Source organism: Callorhinus ursinus, unplaced genomic scaffold, assembly GCF_003265705.2.
Source record: "Callorhinus ursinus isolate GAN/ISIS: 27379988/994484 unplaced genomic scaffold, GSC_fseal_2.0 scaffold45, whole genome shotgun sequence".
NCBI classification, from domain to species: Eukaryota; Metazoa; Chordata; class Mammalia; order Carnivora; family Otariidae; genus Callorhinus; species Callorhinus ursinus.
The window spans coordinates 6,672,195-6,695,791 of NW_027397107.1; the positions used below are offsets into that span (position 1 = coordinate 6,672,195).

At 57.6% G+C, this 23,597-nt stretch overlaps 3 protein-coding genes across 6 annotated transcripts in view; 2 read left to right on the forward strand and 1 right to left on the reverse strand.

Moving 5' to 3' along the window:
* Window positions 1–2,668, forward strand: part of MFGE8 (milk fat globule EGF and factor V/VIII domain containing) — a 26,883-nt gene extending 24,215 nt beyond the window's left edge. For both annotated transcript variants that reach the window (XM_025893305.2, XM_073882266.1), the window contains exons 9-11: window positions 363–547; window positions 1,621–1,776; window positions 1,904–2,668. In XM_025893305.2, coding sequence (XP_025749090.1) covers window positions 363–547; window positions 1,621–1,776; window positions 1,904–2,041 — 479 coding nt within the window. In that variant the 3' untranslated portion in view covers window positions 2,042–2,668. The remainder of the gene's footprint in view (window positions 1–362; window positions 548–1,620; window positions 1,777–1,903) is intronic.
* A 2,235-nt stretch (window positions 2,669–4,903) lies between these two features.
* On the forward strand, window positions 4,904–19,861 carry HAPLN3 (hyaluronan and proteoglycan link protein 3). 3 transcript variants are annotated; one of them, XM_025892959.2, is made up of 5 exons: window positions 4,904–5,786; window positions 13,000–13,154; window positions 15,928–16,296; window positions 17,821–18,123; window positions 18,969–19,861. In XM_025892959.2, exons 1-5 carry the CDS (start codon window positions 5,461–5,463, stop codon window positions 19,253–19,255), a joined length of 1,440 nt encoding a protein of 479 aa, XP_025748744.2. In that variant the 5' UTR covers window positions 4,904–5,460; the 3' UTR covers window positions 19,256–19,861. The 3 variants fall into 3 exon arrangements, with proteins under 3 accessions (XP_025748744.2, XP_073738220.1, XP_073738221.1); XM_073882119.1 differs by having other exon boundaries at window positions 15,928–16,239; XM_073882120.1 differs by having other exon boundaries at window positions 18,974–19,131.
* Window positions 19,862–21,365: 1,504 nt separating this feature from the next.
* The window catches only part of ACAN (aggrecan), a 62,262-nt gene continuing 60,030 nt past the window's right edge, over window positions 21,366–23,597 (reverse strand). The window contains 2 exon segments of the mRNA XM_073882267.1: window positions 21,366–22,249; window positions 22,691–22,873. Of these exon segments, the coding sequence (XP_073738368.1) occupies window positions 22,173–22,249; window positions 22,691–22,873 (260 nt within the window). The 3' untranslated portion in view covers window positions 21,366–22,172.

Genomic DNA, 23,597 nt, shown 5'->3' on the forward strand with positions numbered 1-23,597 from the left:
TGAGGTGGTTAGGGCAGGCTTCTTGGAGGAGGTGTCTCATGAGTCAGGCCTCGAAGACATGGGGGAGGTGGTGGCAGGGCCTGCCCTCGTGCAGAGGGGACACGTGGTGGGGATCTGGGAAGGGCGAATCAGGGTCGGGGTGGGAATGGAGAGCGGCTGGCCCAGGTGAGGAGTCGGTGCGGTGGGCAGAGAGAAAGCACAACGGTTGGAAAGTCTTAAAAAAAAAATAAAAAATAAAAAATAAAACCAAGAGGCTGCCCGGGGCTGGTCAGGATCCACAGCTCCTCCCCGTGGTCGCCTCATGCTGTTGCTTCTGGGAGGCTGCAGGTCCTGACCTCCGTGACAAACCCCCTTGCTGGCAGGATGTGCTGAGCCCCTGGGCATGAAGGACAACTCCATCCCTGACAAGCAGATCACGGCCTCCAGCATCTACAGGACCTGGGGCCTGAATGCCTTCAGCTGGTATCCCTTCTATGCGCGGTTGGACAAGCAGGGCAAGTTCAATGCCTGGACCGCTCAGACCAATGATGCCTCTGAGTGGCTGCAGGTGGGTCGGGGTGCAGGGCTGCAAGGCTGGGGTTGGGTGGGATCCACACGGTTGCTGATCTTTGACCTCCGCCCAGCCCAGGCGTGTGCTCCCCGAGAGGAAGCGTCTGAAAAGCCTTGTTTTTCTTCAGATTTGTTTTTTTCCCCCTCCCACGTGCGCCAGCTTCTCCTGACTCTGCAACTCCGGAGGGGGACGGGGAGCGGGGGGAAACTCAGGGCTGCTTCCACTGAGACAAGGCCCCAAGCCCCAGGCAGAAGGGGCGGGTTGTGTGTGTGTGTGTGTGGCGGTAGGGCCATCCCCATCAGCTGCCACAGGGTGACAAGGCTGAGCCCACAGACAGTAGGGCACGACAGAGGAGGGACACCTGACCCAGGCAGGCACACCTCAGGATTTCTCTGCCTGACTTGGCGTCTGAGAATATGCCACTGGGGCAAGCCCTTGGATTTCATGAAATTGGGAACCAGGAGAGTCACAGAAAACTGGAATGTCCGCTGATCTGAGAGATGAGGGAACTGTCCCGGCAGGGTGAGGATTTGCCTGGGCCTCACCTGCTGGTTGGCAGCAAGCCAGGTGTGCAAGCCGGGTCTCGGGACTGCCGGTCCAGAGGCCTCTGGCAGCCTCCGCAGGATGGTCAGGGACTGGGGGCAGGAGGCTTGTCTCCCGGCTCCCAGTTGCCATTAGCCTGTGGAGCCGGGTTCTGTGAGGCGCTGCCTGCATTTGGACTCCCTCGAGGTGCCGGCCAGGCTGTGGACAGCCCTGCAGGACGCCTCGGGAACCGCTCCAGTGGCTCCCCTGCCCTGGTTCTCTTTGTACCGGGGGTGGGGTGGGGTGCGGATTGGCTGCGGGTTGGCCAAGGCCCAGGCTGTGAACTCTAGCTCCACTGCAGTGAAGTGTCTAACAGAGTGTGACAGAGTAGGTGACAGGATTTATGTCCATTGTATGAACGAGGAGGTTGTGCCAAATGAAGTAGCTTTCCCCAAACTAGAAGTCGGGCCCCAGCCCTGTCTGCCTTTTCCCACTTTACTGGAGAGAATGGTCTACACAAAGAAAATGTGGTTGTTTTTCCCCTGTAGGTTGACCTGGGCTCCCAGAAGCAAGTGACCGGCATCATTACCCAGGGGGCCCGAGACTTTGGCCACATCCAGTACGTGGCAGCCTACAAGGTGGCCTACAGTAACGACAGCATCAACTGGGCCGAGTACAGAGACCAGGGGGCCATCGACAGCAAGGTGAGTGTCTGGCCGGCTGACCTCCTGTCACCCCTCCAGGGGTGCCCTTCGGAGTCTGGCCGGGGGCTCTGAGGGGAGGTGGGGGGGGCTGGCTCTGGGGCCCTCCTGACAACCCCTCTGCCTGCAGATCTTCCCTGGCAACTTGGACAATAATTCCCACAAGAAGAACATGTTTGAGATGCCCTTCCTGGCTCGCTTTGTGCGCATCCTGCCCGTCGCCTGGCACAACCGCATCACCCTGCGCGTGGAGCTGTTGGGCTGTTAGTGGTCAGCCTGGCCGGGGTGACCGCAAGGGCCCTGGGGCACCCGCCCCTCACCTGGTCCTCCTGGCCTGCTGTTGGCCCACTGCCTCCTCCACCCACCCCACCTCCTGACTGTCGGCGACTGGCGGTGGGGGGTCTCAGCCACCTCGCCTTCTCCCCTGCCCCGCCCCCCGCCCTCCCCCGCCCCTGTGGCCCTGGCACCCACCCCTCCTGTCCTCCCATTCTCTTAGGCACCGTGGGAGTTGAGTAGGTGTGGGACAGACAGGGAAGGGTGAAGTAGGGAGTGGGGGTTACCTGCACCTCCCCGGATCCCTGGTTCTAGTCTGTTGTTTTCCCAGCACTCACTCCCGCACCCCACGTTCCCACGGGCCCCCAGAGGAAGCCCTGAGGCGCCAGGCTGGAGGATAACAGTCTCCTGTCCCTCAGCACGATGCTGCCGCTCAGAGCTGCCACCTAGTTCCCGACACGTCCCCTTATCTTCCTGGAGACCTCTCTTGACCCTTGGCCTAAAAAGAGACAGAATGGGGTGAGGTGGGCGGGCTTATGGAGAAAAGGGGTGGAGGTGTGCTGGTTCTTTCCCCCAGAGTACACAGGCAGCTTCCAAAATATATTTATGTCACCCCCTGGAACTCTCGCTGGGGTTCATCATTGCTCCGTCCACATGGGCTTTGGGCTGGGCTGGTGCTCCCGCCCCTCAGTCCTCCCAGAGGCCAGCATACTCATGTCACCTGCCAACTATGGACAGCTGAACAGCGGGAGAAGGGAGGGGACTCCTGAGGGGTCCCACTTCCGAGTCCCGATGCCTGGCCCCTTCCCCTCTGTTCTCCCCCCCAACCCCCACCCCAGACCCATGCGGCCCCGGGCCCAGAGCTGCTGCCCAGTGAGGGGCAAGGGGGTGCCTGGCACAGAGGCTGTCTCCACGAATGCCTTTGCTCTCCTCCCAGACCAGGAGCACATGGCTGAGGCTGTCGGTTTTCCCCTTCGGCATTTTCTCTGCCTTCGGGGTGGTGGGCTGCAGAAACGACTAGGAACTCCATGAACCTGGGCTGCTTTCAGGACTGTGGGAGGCTCCGGGGTGGGATGCAGGGTGGGAAGGAAGCGGGCCAGGGCTCTGCCGAGTGGTCACGAGGCCTCCTGGCTGAGCACACTGGTTCCTGGGAGGCTGCTGGCAAGCTCCAGGGGTGCCCCTCCGCCCTCACCACCCTGCCCTCCAAGCTGATGACATCAGGAAGTAGCCAGCGAGGGGCAGTGCAGGCCAGTGCCCTGGTGATCTGCGAAGGAGACCGGCAGGGAGAGGAGGGACTGACTAGCTGGGAAAGGGGTATAGGAAACCACCCTAGTACCCCAGGCTTTGGGACACAGGGTGAATTTTCCGGAACAAACTTTGGGACCCATGCTGTGGTACACATAGGCTCCTCTTAGCAGCAGATCCAGGCCACAGGGCTGCCAAAGGGAGGGCGTGGCTTTGCTGGAACTTCGTGGGGAAAATTAGTCTGGAAGTGGCTCCTTCCTGAGAGCCGTCCTTGCCAGGGATTCTAAGCCGGGCAGGGACAGAATAAAAGGCCCAGGCTGCGGTCTCTGAGTGAACTGAGGATGGGGGCTCCCCACCCATGGGGATCTTTCAGCCCACTCCTTCCTGTTTCAGAGATCGCTTCCGTGGAGCTGTATGGATTGTGTCTGGAGTCAGTCTAGAGGGGGTGGGGAGGTTTGCTGGCCTCTGGCCTCCGTCTTGGGAGCGTTTCCTAGCCACAACCCTGTTCTGGCCTCTCGTGGGACTAACAGTGGGAGAAGCTTCTTTCCTCCGCCCCTGTGCTCTGGGATGGTTCCACCCCCCCCCCCCCAGGAATGAACTGCGCTGGGACTTGCTGGAACCCAAGGAGTCCCACTTGCATAAGGGGAAACTGAGGGCTTCACTCCTATCTGTCCACAACCCCTGTTGTGGCATTGAATGTTTGCTGCGGGCCAGTCTCATCAGCTGTAGTCACAAGGCCCCCGCCGGGCCCAGGAGCCCTGAGGCCACTCTGGAATGGCCTAAGCCACGCAGGCCCTTCTGCTCCTCTCTGTAACCTTGGATGAGTCGGCCATAGCCTTGTCCCCCTGCGGAGAGCCTGAGGCCCTCACTCCTGACCCCCTGGGCGGCCTCCCGCACTTCCACACGCGTTCACTGTCTCCTCCCCAAATTTGCTTTTTCGTTCCTGACCGCGGTCTGGGGAGCCAGTACTGAGATCCACCTGCTGGCCAGCCCTGGCCCTGGCTGGCACGTGAAACTTGAGTGGCTGGAGCAAAACTGACCTTCCTGGCTGTGGTCCCTCCCCCTTCAGCTGTGGCTCTCAGCACTGGGACCCCTTGACCCACCTCTCCAAGGAGTCTGCTCTACTTTCTGTTCCTGGTTTCAATAGGGTGGAGTCATTAGATCTTGGCTCCAAGCGGCCTTAGGCAATTTACTTAAATCTCTCTGGGCCTCAAGTCCTTCATCTGTAAAATGGAAATAACAAGACTGGCTCCATGGCCTTGTGGAGGCTGACAGAGAAGATACCCGGATGCAAAGCCTGGCTCTGTGGAGGCCTCAAATACGGGCCACCTCCTCATCAGAGAAGCTTGCAAGAGTTTCCTAATTGGTACTTGAGTCTTATTTCTCCTCCAGTCCATCTCCAGGCAGAGGTCAGACAGGTCTCGCCTCCTCGTGGAGGAACCTTCACTGGCTCCCTGATGCCTGCCTGGCATTTGCTTCGGCCACAGTGTACCTTCTAGTTCACTGTAGGTCTTTGTGCTCTGATGTGCTCCTGGCTCTTGTGTAACACACACACACACACATGCATGCACACGCATGCACTCAGGCATTTGAAGCATGTTTAAGAATGAACTCTGGACTCAGTGACCCCATGACCTGTGACCCTTCTCCCGACTAGGGTTGAAGGACCCCTAGGCTTTTCTGCTGAGGGAAACTGTCCAGCCCAGGACCCCTGTTGACCAGGATGGAAACAAAACACCCTGTCCAAACAGAAGTCCTGGGAGGTGGTGCCTGCCGGATGGCTGGACAGACAGATGTCAGGATTCTAAGGGAGGGCCCTGCCCCTGTTGGAGCGCCAGTCAGAAGCCTGGTTGCCCCTGCTGGCTGCCGGGGGCACCCCTAATTTTGCCTTCCCTTCCCCCAAGACCACTGTTTCAAGCCCCTCCTACGAGGGTCGGTGTCCTTGTGCCTGACATTGAGTTAACAGTCTGCCTGGGGATTTCATGATGGCTAAACTCATGGGCAGGAGGGAGGTGAGTGCCCCCTTGCCTTATATGGGGGGGTAAGCATACAGAACGTTTACCCTTCCTGCTCCTGAAAGTGGGGGGGCAGCCATAGCCCACCTGCAGAGTGCTGGAGAGGGGCTCCCCCTGTTTAGTCCCACTGTTTTGGATAAACCAGAGTGCTCTAATGGGACCCCCCTCAATAACGCACCTCTTCCATCTCCCACTTACCCCTCTCCAAGATGTGATAGTAACTCCTGGACATTCCCTTTACACCCGGCTAGTATCTCGGAGTTGGAGCCAAGTCGGCAGCAACTCCTCCCTTTGGGCCCAGCTCTTGGGAGGGAAAGGGGCGTGTGTTCCTTTAAGGGGCTGGCCCGGCGGGAACGCCGGGGTTTGTCCGCAGCCGTTTCCTCTCGGGCCGTTCAAGATCCCCCAAATCCGCCCGCTTCCTGGGACCCGGACAGCCCTGGGCTGGGAGCGCTCCAGCCGTCCAAGAGCCGCCTGGGGACGGTACGTAGCTCGGAGGTGGCCGGGCTTCTGGAGCCCCCTGCGGTCCGTGCTCCCCCGCCCCTCCCCGCTTTGGGTCTCCTGCGGGGTCCCACGTCTCCCGGGGCAGGGTCGGGGAAGCGAGCAGGAGGAGTGCGCTGGGCACCGCGGGGCCGGGGCGGAGCTGGGTTGTGATCGCTCCTGGGGCGCGCCCCGGGCGCGAGTCCGGGGCGGGGGGAGGGGAGCAGCGCGGGGGTGCGGGCCGACTTGCGCGGGACCCCGGGGCGCGTCAGGAGGAGGCACATCCCCAGAGAAACCCGATGCCTCTGAGACCACCGCCCGGTCCAGCCTCTTTGCCGCCGGGGCCCGCAGAATCCCTGCCCGTCTCGTGCAGTCCGGGTCCTGCAGCCTCCGGCACCGTGCGCGGCGCGCCGGGCTCTGCCCCGCGGCATGTGTCGGGTGCTCCGGGGTCCGCGGGAGCCCGGGGGTTGGGGACAACCCGCGGGGCGGCGGCCAGGCCGACCTGCGCCTCTTGGCCTCTGCCGCCCCCTCGGCTGTCCCAGGGAAAGCGCAAAGGATGCCCGTCGGTTTCAGGCCTCGGTTCGCGGGGGTTTCTGCCTTAGGGAGGGCGGCGAGTAGCGCCCTGGGTAGGAGATGGGGTCGCTCAGGGAGGCATTTAGGGCCGGTGGGCGGCCAGGAAGGAAACAGCGCGGGCTCTTGGACCCAGCTCTGTCACCAACTCGCTGGGTCGCCCCAGCAGCCTGTGTGACCCGGCCTGGACCGTGGTGCCCAGCCTGACCCCCGGGAATGCCTCTGCTCTCTGCAGCAGGGGGAGGAATGAGAGGAGCCCTGGCCTCTCCCCCGCGGACCTACGTGGCCCAGCGGACTGGGAATGCTGGTAGGAGACACCTCCGGCTTTCACTTTCCGGGGGCCGCAGTTTTCAAAGGCGCGTGTAAGCCTTGTCTAAACGAGGGAGCCCCCGCGAAGTCAAATTCCTCCCCGGGAGCTGGGGCTTGTGGAAACCTGGAAGGCAATGCTGCCCCCTGCTGGTGGATGGGGGAACGCTACTCTCCGCCCGACAAGTGAGGAGAGCCTGGGGAGCCCCATCTTCCTTCCGAGTTGGGGTTCTCCTTATTCTGCTATGGGGAGGGGTCCCGAGGCAAGTGGTGCTCGGAAAAGCAAAGGATGGGCTGCCAGGAGACTTGAGAATTTTTTCTAACCTCTGCCTGTTTACCAAAGATAAAGCCTTGGATGCTTCACTCACCTCCATACCCTTGGCCTCAGCTTCCCCGAACTGTAAAGAGAAGGCAATGGTGGCTGCTTTCTCTCCTAGGCAGTGAGAGGGGAGAAAGATTCACCGAAATAAGGGGAGACTGCACTTTTAACAATAGTAATAACCGCGGGCGCCTGGGTGGCTCAGTTGGTTAAGCGACTGCCTTCGGCTCAGGTCATGATCCTGGAGTCCCGGGATCGAGTCCCACATCGGGCTCCCTGCTCAGCAGGGAGTCTGCTTCTCCCTCTGACCCTCTTCCCTCTCGTGCTCTCTATCTCTCATTCTCTCTCTCTCAAATAAATAAATAAAATCTTTAAAAAAAAAACAATAGTAATAACCGCTATATTTTGTGAGTGCCTGCCCTCCTGCCAGGCAGCGTTCTAAGTGCTCTGCAGACATTCTCTCCCTTAATTTTTACAGAAATGTTTTCTGGTTAGAATTGTTGTGACCTCCATCTTACAGATGAGGAAAGCGAAGCTCAGTGACTTGCCCACTGATACCCTGTTAGTAATTGGGGGAACCGGAACCGAATCCCGGTGGCTGGTCCGATTCTAGAACTTGAAATCTGCTGCTATGTTCTTCTACCAATAAGTATTAGCAACTGTTTGTGGAGCACCTGCTATGTGTTGATGCTGGACATAATTCATCTTATATAATCCTCAGCACAGTCCTAGAGTGAGGTTCTAGTATTTAGCCTTTTTTTTCCAGATCAGGACATGGAGGCACAGAGAGGTTGAGTAACTTGCTCAAGGTCACTCAGCAAGGTGCAGGTTTGTCTTTGCCCAGGCAAAGCTCCAGCTGATTTGGGGAGTCTCCCACGGCCCCCAGGGTAGCCAGGGTCAGGGAGCGCAGGCTGCCTGTCCATTGCTTCCCTGAGTGGTAGTGGTTGGCTTTCGCCTAACATTCAGGGTGGTCATTTGTCTTCAACCCCCGAGCTTCCCTGTTAAGTCCGCTCTGGAGACCAGGAAACTTCTGTTTCTCTGTCCTCTAGCACATTGCAACCCTTTGACAACACGGATGTCCCATATCCTATTTGCTGTCTGTTTCCCTCCCTGGAACGTGAGCTCCGGCAACTTCCGATTTGTATCTCGCATGCTGAGAACTGTGCCTGGCACATGGCACAGGACGCAGGATAAAATACCTGCTGAGTGAATGAGGCCACATTCCAGCTCCATCTATTTCCTGATGAAGACCTTCACCTTAGCGGTGCAACTGAGCATTCTTTTTCTTATTTTTTAGGGAGGGGGGCGTGCCTGTGCATGTGCATGAGTGGGGGGAGGGGCAGAGGGTGGGAACCTCAAGCAGACTCCCCTGTGAGCACGGAGCCAGACTGGGGCTCGATCCCATGACTCCAAGGTCACAACCTGAGCCGAAACTGAGGGTCGGACGCCCAACTGACTGAGCCACCCAGGCGCCCTGCAACTTAGCATTTCTGAACTTCCGTTTCCTTCTGTGTACAAGGGGGATAAAAATTGACATTGTGAAACCCACAATGACATCCGTGCAAGTGCACTGATGAGTGGAAGGCCGTCCTTCTATGTGACAGATCCTTATGGGATCTGTAGAGTCGAGTCCTGCCTCTGCTGTCTCGGCCACATGACCTTCGGACAGTTGCTTCATGTTTTTGTGCCTCTGTTTACCTGTGGATTAATTGGGGAGAGTAAAATTCTTTCGGACTGGGTTGGGGAGTTTTTGGAAGGGTCGGGGGAGCCGCTGGACGTGGCAGCCCTTTAAAACCGAGTGAGTGAATGTGTGCTGGGGTCTCAGAGGCTGGGAAGGGGTGCCTAGGAGCTTGCTGGAGGACCCAGAAGGTGCTACAGTCTTTCCTGCCTCAGTGCGTGTTTCTGAATGATGAATGACCTCACCCACGATTGGTGAGAACAGTGGGGGACTGAAGTCAGTGTGTCATGGAATGACATTGGTCCAGTGGTGATTTTTCTCAACATGCTGACATGTTGGAGCGACTATAACAGGATTTCTCCCAATCAAAGAGCAAGCTTTAGCAAGCTAGGGATTCCTTAAGATAAATGCTGACAGTCCTGCAGAAAAGTATGCATACGAATATCTCTCACTGTCCAGGCTCTTTGCTGTTCAGTGTTCAAGACTCAGGAACCAAATAGATTTGGACAATGCAGCATCCCTTCCTACCAAATTGCCCCGCCTCTCAAGATCCAAACTTGTACCATCTCAGGGATGCAATGGATTTGGGGAGATGGGGGTGCCTAAACAGCAGCTTCACACAAAGTTTTCTGCTAAGCGTAGGAATCATATGGTGAAGTTGCAAAGCCATTTCCCTTGAGTTAAAAAAAAAAAAAAAAGAAGAAGATGGCTCCACCCTGGGTCAGATTCTTAATTTTGGCAAATCTGGTTTCTCCTGGAATCCAAGGCCGCCGAAAACCTACATCTCAAAGGAGGAAGCCCTTGCCCTGATGGTGAAGGCTGCAAAGGGTAGATTGACAGGGTGTTGGGTGCCAAGGTCAGTGGAGAGTTCGTGGTGCTGGTGTTTTTTTATTAGGACTCTTCCTGGTTTTGTTAACAGTCTGGTTACAAAGCTGCATATGTTTTGAGGAATCTGCCCCAGCCTTATTTTTCCCCTCACTTGTTAGTCTCCGATGCAAAATTTTGCATCTTTTTCAGGCACTCAAGTATCACCTTGTGACAGAAACACCTCCATTTGCTCATCCCAGGGAAGCCCTTTCTCACTAGAGGGCGGCTGGGCCTGAGGAGCTGCTGTGAGGGGGCAGGGCACATGGCAGACGGGGGCTGGCGAGCCCTACGCTGGCAGAGGCTGCGGGTGCCCAGCGACACGGTGGGGCCTGTGACATCCAGCTCAGTATCAACAGCCTCTCGGTTCTCATTCCACTTCCTTCCTGGTTCCAGACGTGGGACCCTCAAGGAAGGGAAAGGAAACTCTCCTAGGAGGGCCTGCTGTGTGCCAGGCTCTGAGCTGTGTGCTCTGCACACGTCACCTCCCTGAGTTTGACATGGCTTTGGAGCTGGAGTGAGTTCAGATCCCAACTTTGCCACGTCCTCGCTGGATGACCTTGGACTGATGATTTAATCTCTCTGTGCCTTGGTCTTCCCAGCTGTAAATGAGGCTACTAAGGGGTTCCACCTCTAGGGGCTGTGATCGGGAGTAAATGAGATAGTAAGGGCTCGTTACACTCAGCTGTTCATATTTTTATGCCAGTGAGAGCAGTCCAAGTGAGGCTCAGCTGGGTTCACAAAGAGACTCAAAATGGGGTGGCCTAAATACGTTAGGACTTTGTTTCTCTCATGACACGGGGCGGATGGGGGAGGTCCAGGGCTGGTGGACCTGGCTCTGTCATTCAACCCATGATTTACATCTCTGAGACGATGGTGGCACCTCTGGTCGCCAGCAGGTGGAGGGGAAGAATACCAGGAAACAGCATCCCTAAGTGTTTTAACCCAAGAGCTGCAAGGGGAACGTCTTATTTCGCTCACTGCCATTGTGCAGCACGGAGCTCCAGGACCCCTCCTCCCTGCAGAGGGAGGCTGGAATTACAGCTTTCTGCTGACTGGCCATGCACCTCTCTAGAACCTTGTTACTGTAGGAGAGAAGTAGAACACATGGGTGAAACAGAGGTCATGGTGAGTTTAATGAAGTTCATTTCACAACTGAGGAACCCTGCCTGGCATCACACAGCTGGTAAGGAGTGGAGCTGGGGTTTGAACCCAGATCCTCCTACCCCCGAACTTCTGTATTAGGTTGCAGATTGTGCTGCCTGGTGGGGCTGCCCAGATCCAAGTCCCCGTGGGCTTTATGGGTATCTCCTGGGGACTCCTCTTGGACAAGAAGCGACACCTCAGGACAGTGTCCTACTGCAGTGCTCAGCACAGAGGGCGGCTCTGGGCCTCAGGGTCTCTGCAAAGGGGTCTAGGAGATCAGTGGATTCTACCTGTCAGCTTCCTCCACATCTGCTCCTTCCTCCCCAGCAAGGGCTCCTACCTGTTCTGGAAATAAGAAGGTTCCCTGCTCAATCCCACCACCCTTCCGTATAGATTCCATGCTTTCTTCTCCTTTTTCTTTTTAAAGATTTTATTCATTGATAGAGAGCATGAGCCGGGATGGGGGGGATGGGTAGAGGGAGAGGGACAAGCAGACCCCCCTGCCTGGCCAGAGCCGGATGCGGGGCTCGATCCCAGGACCCCAAGATCACGACCTGAGCCACCCAGGCGCCCCCTTTTCTTTTCCCCTCCCCTCCCCCCTCCCTCCCAGTCCCTTTTTGCTGTTCTCTCCCATTCTGGTTTCCATACAGCAGGCATTCACCGGGCCACAGCCTTACAATCATAAACAAAGGGGCAATTCTCATGTTCTGCTTTGTCCATTTTAAATTACACCCTAAGCGTGTTTCCACGTTGCTGCATGATGATCACAGTCACCTTTCCATCTAGGTGCCCGCTGTGCCCTGGCCTTGCTGCCCCACCGTCCCCCTTCAATGCAGCCCCTGGAGGGGTGTTTCTCACTGGCTCTTCTGATCCTCTGGCTCCACTGGCACCCCAGGGCCTTTGGGACAAAGGAGAGAGGGAAAAACCTGGGCTGGAGACCCAAGGGCATCTAGACACTGGGCCTGCTGACCCCTCTCACCGCCTCCCCCTGGATCAGCCAGGGTTTTGGCAGGAAGACTTCACCCTCGGTGGTTCCAGCAAAGAGACTCTACTAAGGAAGGAGTGGCTGGCTTCTAGAGTGGGGATGGGGGGCAATGCACAGGGGAGAAGACAGAGAGACAAGCAATGGCAGTCGCTCCCCCCAGGCCTGGGGGGTGGGCAGGAAAGGGAGGAAACAGTGTCACACAGCCCAGGAGAGCAGGTGCTGGGGAGAGGAGCCAGCAGCAGGGTTGTGGTCACAAGGGGGCACAGTGCTGCAGAGACACTGCTTCTCCTTCCTCCCGCCCATCTCCTGTGGGTGCCTCCCGTTGGCCGAATCCCGCTGGAAGCCAGAGGCCAGGGCACTGGGAGAAGCCAAGAGGGATCAGGGCAGAGAAAGGCACAAATGGAGAACTTCCAGCACATTCCCAGCCCCCCACGTGCTCTTTGGCTTCTGGGCCTTTGCGTTTGCCGGGCCCCTGCTGGGCACACCCCAGTGTCCTTTCTACCTGGCTAACTCCTGTGTCTTCAGTCTCGTTTACCTGCCCCTTTTCTCTACCCCACCTCTGTACTCCCCACAGGGCATCGTGACTCTGCACCGAGTTCCTCTAAGGCTGCCGGTCTTTTAAATCATTAAGCGCTCAGCAAATGGCAATGAGCGGAGGGCTGGGGAAGATGCGGGGGTGGGGGGGGGGTGAATGAGTCATTAGCCTTGGGTGCAAAATACACCAGGGGAGGAGGGTGTGTGTGCACCAAAAAAACCTCGATCATCAAGATGTATTTAAATGCAATATTAAAAAAAAACAACAAACAAACAAAACTACAGCCCAAGGGCCAGCTGCCTATTTTGACCTTGACTCAGAATAAGAAATCTGTGACCTCCCATTCCCCCGCCCCCGCAGACCTCTCGGGACTGAAACAAAAGCTTGACAATGCAGGATTCCTCTCACTAACCATGAATACACCCTGAGATTTTCTAGTCTAGTCTAGGCCCTTCGGCGTCATTAAAAAAATGCTGCTCACAATCTTTCAAATTCAAGCGTGCCGTCTGAAAACTGTCGATACTGTCCTATCTCCCTGAGTAATTTTCTCCTCGGACTTCATGCCTCCTCCTGACTCCTCCCTAGGCTTTGTTGGCTTGCTTCTGGCCCAGCCTGCCTGTGGGGTGCAGTCCCCCTGAGGGCGGGGACCTGGACTCGCTCCCCTCTGCTCTCGGTCTTCTCGGCTCTGAGAACAGGAACCGCCGGGCAGAAGATGCTCCATAATTACCTGCTGAGCGAGTGGGTGCTGGAACCCAGGGGCCCCCGGCCCCCCATGCAGCAGGCTTCTCTCATTGGCTTTTCTTCTCTTCCCAGCCTGCCCGGGACTGCAGCTGTGCCTAGCGCCATGGGCCCGCTGCTCCTGGTCCTGCTGTACCTGCTGCCCTGCGTCTCGGGCCTGCCTTTCTACAATGGCTTCTACTACTCCAACAATCCCAACGGCTGGAACCCGGGCAATGGCCACGGCGAAGGTGGGCGGCCTCCTGGCTCTGGCTCTATGCTCCGCTGGGTGCCCAGGACCTCTCCTGGCTCCTGCTGTGATATGCAGTCTCCAGGCCACGACAGGGGACAGGGCGTGGAGCCAGAAGCCCCTTCCCTCTCTGGGCCCTTGCAGCGGGCCAGGCTCATTTCTAAGAGGAGTGCAAGGGATGGCTCAGTTACTCTGTGTTTGCTAGTCTCTCGGGCTTGGAGTGCGTTGGAGCCGGATCACCTGTGCACTTAAGGAGGCTCCCAAAGTCCTGCCAGTTTTCCAAGATCTTAAGTGTGACCTCCCCCAGTGTCCCCAGTGGAAAGGGGGTTTGAGATTAGACAGATATGAGTTTGAATCTTAATTTTGCCATTTAGTAGCTACATGGCTTTGTTTGGGCAGGTGACTTTTTTTGGGCGGGGGGGAAGGGCAGAGGGAGAGAGAGACTCTTAAGCAGGCTCCTTGCTCAGCATAGAGCCCGACACAGGGCTTGATCTCACAATGCTGAGATCACAACCTGAGCCGAAATCAGGAGTCGGATGCTTAACCGACAGCCACCCAGGACCTCTGGGCGGGTGACTTTTTAGTTAGCAGTTGCCCACCTACTGTGCGTCAGGTACGCTTCTCGGTGCCTTCCGTACGTGGTCTCATACAACCCTCACCAAAACCCTGGCATACATACAGGCAAGGTTGACAGCCAGCCCAACGAGGGCACCCAGCGGGCCACGCTGATGCCGGGTGCCTTGCAGCCCTGAAAGCAGATACTAAGGATTATTTCATTTCATAGATGAGGAAACTGAGTCTCACAGAGTTGAGCCAACCTCCCAGGGCGCACAGATCCTAAGAACCCACGCTGAGATTTGTCTGCGGCAGGACTGAGGACCCAGCCTTCCCCCTCATCATGACATGAGCCTCCCTGAGGCTCTCGGGGCAAATGCATTCCTTGCCTCTCCCCGTGTCCGATGGCTGCTGACGGACCTGAGCTTGAGGCCGTGTTGCTCCAATCTCTGCCTCCAGGGTCACATCTCCCTTGGCCCCCTTCTAAGAAGATACGTGTGACTGCAATCCTTAATACAGTCTCCTCTGCCGTAGAAGCCAACTTTCACAGGTGTCAGGAATTAGGACCTGGTTCTCTCGGCGCGCCATTATTTGGCTCTCCACCTTCCTTGTCCCCCAGAATTTATTTTGTTAGACAATCACGACTTTATTTTTTATTTATTTTTTAAAGTTTTTATTTATTCATTTGACAGAGAGAGAGGGAACACAAGCAGGGGGAGTGGGAGAGGGAGAAGCAGGCTTCCCGCTGAGCAGGGAGCCCGATGCGGGGCTCGATCCCAGGACCCTGGGATCATGCCCTGAGCTGAAGGCAGACGTTTAACGACTGAGCCACCCAGGCGCCTCTAGACAATCACGACTTTAATGAGATTCAAGGAAACTTAAAAACGTGAACTTTCTACCCATGACTTCACCAGTTTCCCTTTAGTCCCTGCATATGTGCAAGCAAAATCACAAATAATCCCCCCCACCTGGGGAACCATTGCTAACCTGTCAGGTGGGTCCCTCCAGCCTTTGAGAGGATTGGGAAAATTGTCTTTCACCTCCTGCTCTACACGTGGTTTGGGAATCTCCCTGTCACTTCATAGAACACAATTTTTTTCCAAGTTCAATGAGTAGATATCTAGCTGCCAGGTTATTTTACTCGGCTGTGTAGTGTTTTGTCACATGGAGGCATTATGATTTAGCCCAATATTCTCAGTGTCTTCAGGTGAAAGCTTCAAGCACAGCTTTACTAAAGCATCGGGGGAAAGCAAAGGACGTAGTAGTCACTGCTTGACAGGCTTGCCTCACGTCTGTTGAGCTTTTTCCAGAGGTCCCACCTTCCCTGATTTGAGCCTCAGCACAGCCCATTGTAGCTACTGGTGTGATCCCATTCTACAAATAAGGAAAGTGGTTTGGAGAGTCAGCTGATCTCTCTAGACTAGACTAGACTTGTGGAAGGTTGGAGCCGAGATTCCAGCTTATCTGACCCCGGGTCTGTGGTCCCCAAACTTTGTGCCTACTGCCGGTCCTAGAGCAGCCTTCTCCAACTTCAGTGCCTCGCAAGGTCACCTGCAGAGCTGTTAAAACACTGATCTCAGGGCCTTACCCCCAGAGGAGGTCTGGGGTGGGGCCTGGGAGTTTGCATTTCCGCCAAGTTCCCAGTGATGCTGCTGTTGCTGGCTCAGGGATCCCCCTTTGAGAACCACTGCACCAGAACCACTGATTTTTTCAGCATGAGAGCCTCTGCAGGGGGCCTCCTATGTCCTGCTCACCCTCCTCCCCCACCCTGTGTACCTCCAGGAGTCTAAGTTGACTGTGCCTGCAGTTGGCAGGACAGGTCGCCTAGGGCTGGTTGGCCTCGGTTGGCCCCAGCTGTGAGGGCTTGTCTCTGCTCCCCGTGGGCTCTCCTTCCCTAGCAGGTGTGCCCAGGCTTGTTGTCGCGGGGGCTGGCAAAGAAAGAGTGGACCCGGACTCTGAGCAGGCACAGAAGAATCGTCACTTCTGTCACGTTCATTTGGTCAGAGAAGTGGCAGGGCCAACATGGATTCAAGGCGGAGGGGAATAGCATCCCTTCCTGATAGGAGATGCAAAGTCACAGTGCAGAGCGTGTGGGTAAGGGGAGGGGTGCCCGCATTATGGCCATCCTTGCAAGGTGTAACTCCCGAGGCTGGGGGTGGCCCTTGCAGGGGCACGGATGCGCTGGAGCAAGTCCCCATTGGCACCCACATCTCTCCCAGGCGTCTTCAATGGGGTGAAGCTGGTGGTAGAGACACCCGAGGAGACCCTGTTTTCCCACCGGGGGGCCAACGTGACCCTGCCCTGCCACTACCACTACGAGCCGGCCCTGCTGTCCCTGAGGCCCGTGCGCGTCAAATGGTGGAAGCTGTCGGAGAATGGGGCCCCGGAGCAGGATGTGCTGGTGGCCATCGGGCTGAGGCACCGCTCCTTCGGAGACTACCGAGGCCGGGTGCGCCTGCGGCAGGACGGGGAGCGCGAAGTGTCGCTGCAGATCCGGGAGCTGCGGCTGGAGGACTCCGGGCGTTACCGCTGTGAGGTCATTGACGGGCTGGAGGATGAGAGTGGCCTGGTGGAGCTGGAGCTGCGGGGTGAGGCCCCAGTGGGCGGGGGGGGGGGGGCGACGTGAGGGTCCGGGCCACAGGGAGAGGGCCCCGAGAAACCATCTAGAACTCTGTGCTTTAGGCAGGCATGCGGACCTTGAAACCACCCCACAGGGAAGCTACTGCTATCATTGCCCCCATTTTACAGATGAGGAAACAGAGGCACAGGGAGGTCAAGTAACTTCCCTAAGGTCACACTGCCCATAAATGGCAGAGTAGAAGTTTGACCCCCAGGCAGTCTGGCTCCAGAACCCACTACTGCCTCTGGCTCACACCTTAGAGGAAAACAGGAGCTGAGACTCCGGCAGGTCGTAGACAGCACAGACCAAGGAGGCCGCCCGGTGTGAGTGGCAGGAGGGGTGGGCATGGGGCACGCGGCTGAGCCCTTGTCCGGTCCCAAAGGAGTGCCCTGCTCAGGCCCAGAAGCACCCCACACAGGCAGGTTTTCTGATTTGACAAGAGAAGCATATACTTTTATGTGACATCTCTGGACTTTTCTGTAAAAATCTTCTAATGAAAAAAAAAAAAAGCAACACTCACAACTCAGTGTTGTCCAAACCAGCCAGAGTGCACACGCCACACCTTGTGTGGGCTCCCGTGGGCAATCTCTGGGGGCTGTTACCTTCTCTGTCCCTAGGACGGGCTGTGTGTTCTCATACCTGTCACACCTGCGAGGGAGGCAGCGGGCACGCACAGAGAACCATGGTCTGGCTCCACAGCCACCCCGTCCCTGCTTGGCACCCTGGGTGGCCGCCTCATCCTCTTGGAGCTCCCGTCCCCTCCAGTGTGAGATGAGGGCCTCCTCCACCTCCCTGTGAGGAGAGGAGGATGAAAGGCAAGTCAGGGACCTCTACCATCAGCCTCCACCTGTCTGGCCCAGACGGCAGCCAGAGGGGTCACTCTCCTCCTCCCTGATGTTGGGTATGACGGGGATGGGAGGGTGCCCACGTGGTCCGGTGAGAAGACTGTGTCCTCCTGTGATGGAAGGGGTGAGCGACCTCTGTGGGGTCTCTTAGAGAGGGACACTGATGTCTTCCACAAGAGTGCCGCCCTAGTGACCTAAGTACCTCCCAAAGGCCCCACCTCCTGAAACCAGCACATGAGGCCTTTGGGGTTTCAACACAAACTAGGGGGACACATTGAGACCATGGCACTGGGGTTCTTACAACAGCCCTGTGAATTCAAAGACGTAGACTCCGTTTTGGACCCGGACGGGAGATGACGGGTTTGCTTTTCTGAGGGAGTGTGTGTGTGTGTGTGTGTGTGTGTGTGTGTGTGTGTGTGTGCTGGGGCAGGGGGCAGGGACTGGGGTCTCCAGCCTGCTGCGAATTCACAGACATAGACTCCGTTTTGGACCCGGATGGGAGATGACGGGTTTGCTTCTCTGAGGGGGAGAGAGAGAGAGAGTGTTGCGGGGAGCATCCTTCCCAGTGGGGCAGGGGGCAGGGACTGGGGTCTCCAGCCTGCTGGGCCCCTGCCCACCCCGTCTGGCCCCCTTTCCTCCCTCTCCAGGTGTGGTCTTTCCCTACCAGCACCCCTGGGGGCGCTACCAGCTCAACTTCCTCGAGGCCCAGCGGGCGTGTGCAGAGCAGGACGCGGTGGTGGCCTCCTTCGAGCAGTTGTTCCGGGCCTGGGAGGAGGGCCTGGACTGGTGCAACGCAGGCTGGCTGCAGGACGCCTCGGTGCGGTACCCCATCGCGCGCGCCCGGCAGCCATGCGGCGGCCTGGGCCTGGCTCCCGGGGTGCGCAGCTACGGTCCCCGTCACCGCCGCCTTCGCCGCTATGATGCCTTCTGCTTCGCTCCCGCCCTCAGGGGTGAGTGCGCCGGCCACGCGCGGGCCTGGGTGGGGGGCAGCATCTGCGGGGTTTCGGGACCCCTCTGCTCGTCCCGCCGGCACCTTCACCTGGAGGTTTGGAGCACCTGCAGGGCTGGAAGCCACGTTGGGCTGAGTTCTGAGTGCTTTACTGCTGCTTCACCGCGATCCCTGGTTTACTGGGTCATCAGACATTCGTTGAGAGCCCACTGCGGGCTGGGGCCCACACTAGGTTCTGGGCATCACAGACAGAGCAAGCCCCGTCTGTCCTCACGAAAAGGATCCTTCATGGGAAGAGAAACAAATAAAAACAGAAATTCGTTCATTGTCTCATCCCAAGCATTCAGAAAAGTGTCCTGGCACATAGTAGGTACTCAGTAAATGATTTTTTTTTAAAGATTTTTTTTTTTTTAAAGTAAGCTCTACACCCAACGTGGGGCTCGAACTCACAACCCCAAGATCTAGAGTCGCACGCTCCACCGACTGAGCCAGCCAGGCGCCCCGGGATTCAGTAAATGATTGGGTGGGTGAGAGACTCTGATTGGTGCAGACTAGGCGGGGTGCCCACCCAGGGTGCAGTTAGGGAACGCTGAGGTGGAGTACAGACATGCCCGGAGGGACCCCAGCCCTCTGGCAGGTGGGATGGAAGCCTCAGAGAGGGGGTCGGAACTGGGAAGGTACGTTCCCAAAGGACGCATGGCAAGTGCCCGCAGCCTGGTGGCTCCCTGGGCTCGTCCTTGCCTGCTCTGTTTGGGGAGGTCTGATGGGTGGGCGTTTCTGCGGGCCCCACTGTCCTCCCTGGCTGCCCCCTCTGCTGGCCAGCCCTCACGCCCCACTTTCCCACAGGGCAGGTGTACTACCTGGAGCACCCTGAGAAGCTGACCCTGGCAGAGGCAAAGGAGGCCTGCCGGGAAGACGGTGCCCACATTGCCAAGGTGGGCCAGCTCTTTGCTGCCTGGAAGTTCCGTGGCTTGGACCGCTGTGATGCCGGCTGGCTGGCGGATGGCAGTGCCCGCTACCCTGTGGTTCACCCGCGCCCCAACTGCGGGCCCCCGGAGCCCGGTGTCCGAAGCTTCGGCTTCCCAGACCCACAGAGCCGGGAGTACGGTGTATACTGCTACCGTCCCCGCTAGGGGTCCCGGGCTTCCCCTCTCGCGCTGTATTTATTGAGTGGTTCATTTTCCCTTGCAGGTTGGGGCAATTTTTGTATTGTTTTTATACTTCCGAAGTTAAATTTTTTTAAATTACTTTTTTTTTTTTTTGGTAAATCCAATATTCCAAATCCTTCCTTTGTTTGGGTGGACACCCCAAGGCTCCCCTGTTCCAGGAATCCCTCTGCCCCTCTCCTCGAGGCCAGTGGAGGTTCGTGGGCTCACAAGGGCTCTCTACTGTCACTGAACGCAGCCCCTCTCCCTGTCTCCCAGTGACACATGGTGGCTGTCCCTGCCCCTCCACCTCAGCCCGGGGTGGGGGGCGGTGTCCAGGGGGCCCTGGAGCTGGGCATTGTGGTCTCCTGCCTCCTCCTCTGCGAAGCTGCTGGCCCAGATCAGGGCAGCTGAGGGCTAGGGCTGGAAGCGGGTCCCTAGGCTTCTGCGTGAAGTCCCAGGAAAGGGAGAAATTTCTCTCCCGGTTTTTCCCTTCTCTCTCCAAAGAGTCTGTATTTTGTTCTCCTTTTTCCCTGCTCAGGGAGTGGCCCTCAGGTGTGTGTACTCTCTTTGGACAATAAATGGTGCTGTGACCCCCCCAACCCTGTGTCTGGCTCTCTGCCTCGTTCATCCCGGGGCCCAGCTCCCTTTCCAGGGAGAGCGGGGAGCAGTTCTATTTTAGGGAGTTCCGGGGGCTGCACCTTCAGGCCCCGTGGTTCTGGCTTGCCTGTCTTGTGGCGCACCCTGCCTCGGGGTTGGCCTAGTAGCTGGGGGCTCCGACCTGCTCTCGCACCATCTCTGCTCCCAGGCTGTGTGTCAGCGTGGGCCCAGAAGAGGAGGAGGCACCCTTCCCCACCGTCCCCTGAAGATCTCGGAGACCAGCCCCCTCAGTGTCCCACCCTCTGCCCCCTGCCCCCTCCCCAGCTTCAGGAAAGCAGGCCTGCCTCTGCTCAGGCACACCTCTGCCACTCACACTCAGTTATGGAGTCCGTTCTTCACGTGGGCCCGTGCTTCTCAAAGTGTGGCCAGGTAGCATCGCTGGGAGATTATTAGAACTGCCCATTTCTGGGCCCCACCCCAGACTGGCCATGGGAGAAACTCTGTGTTATCACAAACCCTCTTGATTCTGATGCAGGCTCCAGTTTGAAAACCACAGACATCACTGTACTCCCAACTAATCCGTTAATTAATTACATAATTCTTGAGCTATGTGACATCACTGTACCCTCTCTACTTTCGTCCACTTGTTTCCAGACGCATAGGTAATCTGGACACATGTCTATATTCACCAGCAAATACTGGACCACACATATACACACACCCAAAAAGGTACCAGCAAACTCACAGCTGCACGCACTAACCAGCACCCAGACACACCCACAACACAGACGCGAGGGCCCACTGAGCAACTGTGATGAGCAGGGCGGCACCCACCTGGCCTGAGGAGCAGGCTCGTGAGGGGACAGTGCCTGCCATGCACGCCTGGCCCCCACTCAAGGTCTCTTAGGGGGAATCCATAAGAAATCCAAATTGTTTTCATCGATACCCTCTAGCCCCCTTGAGGGCAGGATGCCCAGACCTTTTGGCTAGTGGCCAGCAAACTAGCTAACCACAGTTATGTGTAAGCAAGAGTCACTGTTCCCAGGCTGTCGGCAACTGTTTCTCTTGCCTCTTATAAATCCTGATTTTGCCTCTGCTCTTGACTCTACCAGGCACTTCCTATGGGAGCAGTGTGCTATCAAAGAACCAAACTCTGCAAAGTAACCAGATGCCTCGTTTGAGTTGTCCTTTGACAATAAATGCACACGCCACACCCATCGGCCGACACACACACACACACACACACACACACACACACAGTCCATCAAACGCACGGGTACCCTCACAAAAATAAAGTACAACAGGTGTGACTGTTCCAGGCTTTGTGAAGAGACAAGAGTCACCCAATTTGGGGTCATTTGATGGAAACATGTCCCAACTGCCCTCCATTCCTAAGAGCCCCTTTGGCAGACCTCAGATGCTGGTTGCCTTCTCTTTTTTATTAAAGAAAGGGAAAAGAAAAGAAAGAGATCTCTTCCAATGTCTTTATTATTATAATTATCATAATCTTCAGTTTTCAAAAATATAAATAGGTGCACGGAACTCTGGTGCCTGCACCGTCCCGGAGGTGTGGGGGGAGGGGGGAGGGGGTGGGGCGGCACTCCCGCTGGGAAGGAAGTGCCCCCCCCACCCAGCCCTGCTGAGATGGACAGCTGCTCGGGTGGCAGCCTGGGTGAGAGGACGCTGGAAGAGGGACCTTGGGAGGGAACCCGACCCCCCACGCAGCAGAAGATCCCTCAGCGGTTCTCTCCTGCCCCCTCATCCTCGGCGGAGCCCACCCCCTCTCCCCCAGGCTTCTCCCCCCACACAGACCGTGCGGCCCTCCTGGCCCCTCATCCAATACATTCAGCTGCAGTCCGGTCTGGTCCCAGCTCTTCGGGCCCCTTCCTCCCTCCTCCCTAGCTCTCCCCGGAGGGGAAAGAACCAACCATTGCACTGCTCTTGGATAAAGTCAGGAAACAAAAAATAATCTTCTTTATTTAACTTAACCCCTCCCCTTCTCCCCCTGTCCCTGCACTGGTCCCTGGAAAGGCACAACGGGAGATTGAAGAAATGTCTCTAGACTCAGTCCACGGGTTACAATACGTTTGCTTGGCTTTGGCATTGGGGGGGAAAATCAGATGCAGTGTTGGCGATTTGGGGGGGCAGGGGGCAGGTGCATACACAATGTGGGATTTGGTTTTTTCCTTCTTTAATGGAATTCCTTATATGACAGAAAGCGACAAGAAGAAGACACCGTCCGTGTGGACGTCAGCCTGGCGAGGCTCCTGGGATCAGGATCCTGGGCGCATCCTGGAAGCTGCTCTCAGTGGGCTGTGCTGGGTCGGCTCCTCCGTGGGGCCCGTGGGCTTCGCTTCTGTAGTCTGCGCTTGTACGTGGAGGCTGGGGTGAAAGGGAGACCGGAAATCTTGACCGCTTGCTCCAAAGGAAGCTGGGGCAGCCTAGCCTCTCCCTACTTGCCCCTCCTCAGCTGGCTCCCCTTCCCTGCAGAAACCATGGGCTCAAGAAGGGCAACCTGAGGCTTTACCCGCTTTCTGGTTTTGATTTTTCTTGGCCCCAACTTGGGCCGAGGGGCTGTGAGCTGGTCTTGAAGAAGCCGGCCACCTGCTTTTTCTTTCATCCTCTCAGGGAAAGTGAGAGCGAGCCCTCCCTGAAGGCAGGGGGGAGTGAGAGGGATGGAGCCCCTGGATAGTGCAGACAGCTGGTGCTCAGGACCCCCCAGGAGAGGGCCAGCCACTGCCGGGCTCCGGGAGCAGGAAGGAGGACCTGGTGGCAGGGTCTAATGCTGTGCCCAGCCAGGGTTGGGGGAGGGGCGGTGCTCACGGTCTGTGCAGGTGATCCGAGGCTCCTCCCAGTGCCCGCTGGGCTGGCACCGGATGGTGGGCACGTGGCGCTGGACGAAGCCCTCTGTGCACTGGTACCGCACCAGAGAATTGATCTCGTACCGGTCCTTCTTCTGCCCGAAGGTCCTGGCGTGTTCCACCACGGGGGGGTCTCCGCAGGCCACTGAGGGGCAAACACCCTTGAGAAAGGACTCTCAGAGGGTCTCCCGTGATGAGCCGGTGTGGCCCCCTCTGGCCGTGATGAGACCGCCCAGAGCCCAAGCAAGGGGCACCGTGCTTGGACAGCTGGCCGTGAGGCCTGGCTGCTGGTCGAGGGGCATTTTCATGCTGTGCTAAGCATCTGGGAACCATAGGTTCTAACATCTGGGTTCCTCCGTGATTTAGAGCAGCATGGCAGGGGGGGAAAAAGGAGGGTCTTGAGGGGCTGAGGGAAAGACAACAGGGAGGGAGAAGGGTGGGGAACGGGGCGAGCGCCGGGCAGATGGTCTGTGACCTCTTTATGAAAACAGTGGGACAGAGAGGAGGTCTGGGCAGGGCACAGGAATAGGAGGGGTGTGTTCGACCAGCACCTCCGTGTCCACAGACTCCACGGGGAGGATCGGGACCTGACAACTGACACGCATGGGGACCCCAAAGAGAGCGGGGCTCCCCACGCAGGACAGTCCTCGTGAGTGACCTTCTGTGCGGGGGCCCTGGGGGCTGTGTGCATAGGGGCCGGTCTGTCCTCTAGCCTGGGACCCTCACCCCCCCTAGGAGTGGGCCTGCTCTTGCCATTGGCTGTGGGACACTGGCACGGGGAGAGCCCCCCCCACCAGTGCCAGTCTGCCTGCTGGGTGGGGGAGGGGACATCAGCAGCCCGGAGACCAGGAGCCTTGCCCCAGGCCCCC